The following is a 7,101-nucleotide window of genomic DNA, read 5'->3' as shown; positions in this document are numbered from 1 at the left end:
ACCTGTGCTCGCACACAGGCTTCTTGGTGGCGGCAGCAGCAGCCTTAGTGTCTCATGCCCATCTCTGCGGCCCGCGCTGTCAGCCGCGGCTCACGGCCTTCTCTGGAGCTCCTTTAAGCAGCGCTCTTAATCCCCTCTCCTTGCGCACCAGGAAGCAAAGAGGGAAGAAAAAGTCTTTTGCCTCTTCGGCAGGCCCACACTTTTTCCCGGACTCCCTCTCTGCTAGCAGTGGTGTACTAACCCCCTGCAGGCTGTGTTCACACCGCCAACCCCAGTCCTCTCCCTGCGCTCCGACTGAAGCCCGAGCCTCAGCTCCGTGCCGCGCCCGCAGCATCGGTTGAGCAGACAAGCCTCTCGGGCTAGTGAGTGCTGGTTGGCACCGATCCTCTGTGTGGGAATCTCCCCGCTTTGCCCTCTGCACCCTTGTTGCTGTGCTCTCCTCCGTGGCACCGAAGCTCACCCCCCTCTGCCACCCTCAGTCTCCGCCCGCGAAGGGGCTTCCTAGTGAGTGGAAACCTTTCCTCCTTCACAGCTCCCTCCCAGAGGTGCAGGTCCCGTCCCTATCCTTTTGTCTCTGTTTACTCTTTTTTCTTTTGCCCTACCCAGGTACATGGGGACTTTCTTGACTTTTGGGAGGTCTGGGGTCTTCTGCCAGTGTTCAGTAGGTGTTCTGTAGGAGTTGTTCCATGTGGAGATATATTTCTGGTGTATCTGTGGGGAGGAACGTGATCTCTGAGTCTTACTCTTTCACTATCTTCCCCTCGTCCCATTTCATTCTTAAACATAGGTGCTAAAGGTTTTGGTTTTGGGGTTTGGTATTTTTTTAAGATACCCTCTGTTATATTATGGAAGTCCCCTTCTGTTCCTAGTTTGCTAAGAGTTTTATTTTTGTAATTATGAATAGTTGTTGAATTTTATCATGCTTTTTTGCACCATTGAGACTGTCATTTTATTTTGCTTTGTAATCTTTTACTGTGACCCCTTTCCGTTGATTTTCTAGTGTTAAACCTACCTTGAATTCCTGAATTAAACTCAGCTTTTTCATGATTGTATGTTAATAGATTTTGTTTGCTGTATTTTGTTTAAGATTGAGTATCCATGTTAGTAAGATTTTTTTCTTTCTCGTAATGTTCTATTCAGATTTATGAATCGGGGTAGTTTAGCCAATTAAAATGAGCTAGGGAATTTCCCCTTTTATTCTGTTCCCTGAAAGTACTTGTTTAAAATTGAAATTATTTCTTCCTAGAATATTTGGAGAATTTGTGAGTGAAGCCATCTATACCTGCAGTTTTCTTTTTTGAAAGTTTTCAAATTACCTGCATAATTTCTTTAATGATTGTAAGACTGTTCAAGTTTTCTATTTCTTTTTACACCAGTTTTTATAAATTTTAATCTAGCAGAAATTTATTCAAATTTCTTGGCATACAGAGTTGTTTCAAATATCTTCTATGATCTTTTTAATGTCTATAACATCTATAGTAGAAATAAACATTTTTATTTCTGAGACTTGCTTTTTATATCTTTTATCTTAAATCAGTCTCAACAGAAATTTGTATATTTCTTTAGTTTGTGTAAAGAACCAATTTGGGGTCAGTGTTGATCCTCACTTTTGAATGTTTATCTTTATTATTTACTGTCTTCTACTTTCTTTTGGTTTATATTGATGTTCTTTTTTCTGACTTCTTGAGATGGATGCTTAACTCACTAATTTTCATCCTTTCTCTCTTGATACATATTTTAATCATAAACATTTTCCTTTAATTATTGTTTTAGTTACATACCACAGTGTGTAGGTAACATTTTCATTAGTCATCAAAATATATCTTAAGTTCATTATGATTTCTTTTTAGACTTTTGGTTTATTAAATTGTTTTTGTTTGAGAATTTCCAGTCGTACGAAAATTTCTAGTAATCCTTTTGCTTCTGATTTTGGCCTAATTGAATGATCAGAGAACTTACTCTACATAATTAGTTATATTTGTGGGAGTTGGTTTTATGGTCTAGTACGTGGTCAGTTTTTGCAAATATCTCACATATTTGAAAACAATGCATATTCTTCATTTGTTAGTTATATGTTCTATATTTAGCCATGATATGCATTACATCAAATTTGTTAATCCTATTGTTTAAATCTTTCTCTTTACTGAATTCTGTTCACTTTTTCTAATATCCCACTACAACTGTGGTGGTGTAATTTCTTCTTGTCATTCTGTCAGATTTTGTTTTATTTCCTTTGAGGCCTTATTATGTAATATCTAATTTAAAATTGTTATATTTTTGATAGATTGTACCTTTTGTCAACATGAACTGTAATGCTTATTTTTTATTTGCCTTAAAGTCAATTTTGTATAATACTGGTATAGCTATGCTAGGTTTCTTTTGCTTAGCATGTATGTGTGTATATGTGTGTGTGTGTGGCATGAGTTTTTCCATCCTTTTACTTTCATTGTTTTTTCTCATGTTTTAAATGTGTCTTTTATAAACAGCATATGGTTAGAGTTTGTCTTATATTTGTGAAGTCTGGTCTATTCATCTTTGTCTTTCACTAGAGTTTTAAAACCCATTTACATTTAGTATAATTAAATTAATATACTTAACATTTTAATTTTACTTCATGTTTTCCCACCCCTATTATGTATTTCTTTTTGTCTCATTTATTATCTTCTTTTGGATCATTTTTTTCTCATTGTATTTTTTCCTCATTCCACTTTTTCCTCTCTACTAGGTTGAAAGTCATACATTCTGTTTCTATTCTTTTTGTGATTGTATTACAAATAAGAATATGCTTTCTTAAATTTCAATCTAATATTAATCATTACCTTTACTTTCACATTGGTTAATAGAAGGATCTTAAAACAGGTTGACTTCATTTACCTTTCTTTCTACTTAAATGCTATCTTTAGTTTTATGTATCATTAAACCTCACAAGACATCATCATTATTATTTTTTTATGACTATATAGAATCAATTATTTAGATTTGCCCATGTGTTCACCACTTTATTTGCTCTTGATTCTTTCTCAAATTTGTGACTTCTATGAGATGTTTTTCTACTTTGTGAAATACATCCTTTAGAATTTTCTATTCTGTGGTGATGAACTCTCTGTTTCTTTGAAAAATGTCTTTATTTGACCTTCATTAGGATTCCTTTTTTAAGAAATAGCATCTGAGTTTCCTCTGTTTTCTTTCAGCCTGCTGAGGACATTGTTCCCATTGTCTTCTCATTTCCATTGCTACTTTTGAGAAGCCAGCTGTGGCGAACTGTTACTTCTTTGAAAATAACTTGTCTTTTTTTCTGTCGTTTCTTTGATAGTCTCCTTAAAATTGGCTTTCTGTGGTTTCAATTGTTGAGACTAATTTTGAATTTCTTTATGTTTATCCTGCTTGGTAGCTTTTTTGGACTTCTTAAATTTATGATTCAGCATCTTCAGTTCTATGAAATTCTCAGCTGTTATGTGTCCAAATATGTCCTCTTCTCCATTCTGTCTCTCCTCTTTCATAATCCAGTTAAACTTACATTAGTCCTTTTTATTGTATTGTCTTTGTCTCTACTCTTCTGTGTATTCCATCTTTTTGTTAACCTGCGCTTCATGCTGGAACTTTTCTTTTGATCTATCTTTCAGTCTACTAATTCTCTCCTTAACCATACGTGATATTACATTACACCAACCTACTGAGTTCTTAATTTGGTTATTGGGTAAATTTTTTTCAGTTTTCTAAATTCTGTTGTTTCTGCTATTTCTTTTCAATAAAACATTTCTCTTTATATTTTCCAGTCATGATTTTTAATCTTATTTTTTGGGCAAGGGTGCATAGAATGCATAGTCTCTGCATTCTATGCATAGTCTCTGATATGCATAGTCTCTGATAATTTCAATACCTCAAGTCTTAATGTACCTTTTTCTGTTATCTGTTTTGTCAGTTCTCGCTCATGATGTATTGCTTCTTTGTGTGCCTAGTTCATGACTGTGTACTGGACTTTGTATTTGCAGTATTACTTGTATGTATAATAAGAGTCCTGGGGTTGTGGTTTCTTCCTTCACAGAAGATTCATTGATGGGTAATACCAAACCAGAATTATCTTTTTTTTTTTTTTTTTAATGCTTTGAGAGAATGGAGAAAACAGCCCCTCAGTTTTTTGTAGGGCTTAATTCTCTCATAGAAACTTGATTGAGAAAGACTGTTCTGGATACAAATCTCAGGTTTCTTTTTTTTTTGTTTTTTTTTTTACATTCTAACATAGTGATTTTTTTTAACATCTTTATTGGAGTATAATTGCTTTACAGTGGTCTGTTAGCTTGTGCTTTATAACAAAGTGAATCAGCTATACATAAACATATATCCCCATATCTCCTCCCTCTTGTGTCTCCCTCCCACCCTCCCTATCCCACCCCTCTAGGTGGTCACAAAGTGCTGAGCTGATCTCCCTGTGCTATGCGGCAGCTTCCCACTAGCTATCGGTTTTACATTTGGTAGTGTATATATGTTGGTTTTATATGCAACAAATTTCTACTAATTTATGATGTGCTTTTTCTATGTATCGATCTATTTATTAATTGAATGAACAAACACACATTCTCAATTTCAGTGTAAGCAAATATGATCATCTTTTTGTGGTTTATGGTTTACTCTTTTTATGTATTATTTAAGAAATTCTGTCCTACTCCCAAGATTATAAATATGTTCTTTTATATTTCCTTTTAACATTTAAGTTCTTTCTTTGTCTGGAATTTATTTTTTGTACAATAGTGCAAGGTAGGAGTCTACTTTTTTTCCCCTAGGGAAGTCGGTTATCTCACACCATTTATTGAATAATTCATCCTTCCACCACTGATTCATAGTGCCAGCTCTGTTATATGTCACAATTTCATATATGCATAGGATATTTTGTGTGCTTCCTATTATTTCATTAGACTTTGTCTATCCATATGCCAGTATCAAGCTGTCTTAATTATTCTAACTATTTAGTAAATGTTGCTATCTGGTAGAGCAAATTTGTCCCCCATCCTGCCTGGTTCTTCCTCAAGAAGAACTATTTTTGGCCCTTTGCTTTTCCCCATTAAATTTAAAATTAGTTTGTCAACTTCCAGGAAAAACCTGGCTGGTATTTTGATTGGAATTGCATTGATCCCATAGAACAATTTGGGGGAAACCTGACATCTTTGCATTACTGAGTCTTTTTCATGTTTGTCCAACTTTCTTCAGACTGTGTCACTGTGTTATTGGCAGTTTATGTGGGGGTATAGCAAATGTTAGTGTGTACCTGTTTGTTGAATTCGGTATAATTTTAAAATTTTGTTTTAAAAAATCAGCCATTGAGAATTTAGTCTGCTGTAGAAAGTGCTTACTTTTAAAATAAAGAAGCATCTTCCTTATGAGAGACTGTGGATTTGGGGGTGGGAGTCAAAGCTATTTGTGTCCAGGTCAGGTGCAGTATAGCATAGTGGTTAAGTGAGTTTATGTACGTGAATTTATTTACATGTGCGTGCATCCATTAAAGGCAGTAAACATAGTGGATACGAGCTTGGTTTCTGGAGCCATACGTTCTGCATTTGAATCCCAGTTCCATCATTTATTGCAAAATACTTTCACAAAATATTGATACTTAACTACTTCTTGTCTCAGTTTTCTTGTCTGTAGAATGGAGTAAGTAATAATATTTATATCTTTAGATGGTTTCAAGGGAAACCATCATGCATGATAGAGGGGAGATTAGGGTAGTAGTTGAGGTCATGGCTTTCCTTTGTAATTCCTCTCAACATCCTATCCACTGCTTTCTTATTATAATTTAGTATATTTATTAACCAAATATTAGAATGTAGTATAATGGTGAAGAGTATAAGCTTAGGCATCTGGTTAACCTGGACTAAAATTGTGGCTTTACTTTTTCTTAGAATGTGATTTAGGGCAAATTACTTAATCTCTAGCCTTTAGTTTCCTTACCTGTAAACTAGAAATAACAATAGTTAATACCATCTCATAAAACTGTTGAGAGTTAAATAAGAACAAGCAATTAGCATAGTGTCTAGCACATTTCAAATTCTGTTATGTTTTGCCATCATCATTGTTTGCCATCATCATTATTATTATTGTCATCCTGCATTCTTGTCTGTAAAATTGAGATGATACAACCTGCTTAGTAATGTTGTTGGAGGACTAAATGAAATAATATATGCAAAGAGCTCAGTATGATGACTGGAAGAGAGTAAATGTTCAATAAATGGTACTGTAAACAAGTTCTTAGTTTTAGTTTTTGTTTGTAGTTCACATACTGTATACTAATACAAATCTAAGTTTGGGAATATTATCTTAAATTTATATGCTCTAAGTAAAAATACTTTTTACTTATATGTGGTCTAAGACTTTTTCCTTTTGTCAGTGGCCCTTGATAGGAAATAGTGATTCTCTAAACCTGATAAACATTTTGTTATCACATAATGCTCTTAAAATAGTCTTATATAGAGTCATTTTTTTCCTTTATTTATATCGTGTCTGGTAGTCTTTGGTAGATATCTTAGTTTTTAATAATAGGACCTTTTAGTTTTTCCCTTTATAAGATTTCTGTTAACGTTTATAGTCTGCTGGAAGCCCTGTCATAGATTAAAGCAATCTTCTGTTGCTAGGAAAGGTTCATTAAATGTCAGGACCTTAAGTTTAAGGTTCTATGTGAGTTACATAAGTATTGTCTAAACCAAATGGTTCTTTTGAAATATTTGATTTTAAAGTAATTATTGTTGTATTGCTTTTAGAAGAAAACAACTGACAACTGAAAAAAAGAAATGGTCTTTGATCATTTTGTGTCTCATTCTACTGCTTTTTATTTTCAGAGTGGCAGACAACACACTACCTTTTCAGCAGAATCAAGTCGGAGTCTTTTGATCTGTCTGCTTTGGGTTCTCAAGAATGCAGATGAGACAGTTTTACAAAAGTGGTTTACAGATCTCTCAGTCCTGCAGCTAAACCGGCTATTAGATCTGCTTTATCTTTGTGTATCTTGCTTTGAGTACAAAGTAAGTGATCATTGTGCCATTGCAAAGATGAACAAGAGGGGAAACATAATGTGGAAAAGAAGAAGAAAATTTCTTCAATGTCTTCTTTTCT

At 34.3% G+C, this 7,101-nt stretch overlaps 1 protein-coding gene across 7 annotated transcripts in view; it reads left to right on the top strand.

The window, feature by feature from the left end:
• DOCK7 (dedicator of cytokinesis 7) overlaps nt 1-7,101 on the top strand; it is a 220,162-nt gene that overhangs the window by 168,945 nt on the left and 44,116 nt on the right. For all 7 annotated transcript variants that reach the window (XM_007464292.1, XM_007464291.1, XM_007464290.1 and 4 more), the window contains one exon: nt 6,828-7,010. In XM_007464292.1, the coding sequence (XP_007464354.1) occupies nt 6,828-7,010 (183 nt within the window). The remainder of the gene's footprint in view (nt 1-6,827; nt 7,011-7,101) is intronic.

The sequence above is a fragment of the Lipotes vexillifer genome, unplaced genomic scaffold (genome assembly GCF_000442215.2).
Source record: "Lipotes vexillifer unplaced genomic scaffold, Lipotes_vexillifer_v1.1 scaffold47, whole genome shotgun sequence".
Taxonomy (NCBI): domain Eukaryota; kingdom Metazoa; phylum Chordata; class Mammalia; order Artiodactyla; family Lipotidae; genus Lipotes; species Lipotes vexillifer.
The sequence above is the reverse complement of the archived record's forward strand: the minus strand, read 5'-3'. Positions and strand labels throughout refer to the sequence as shown.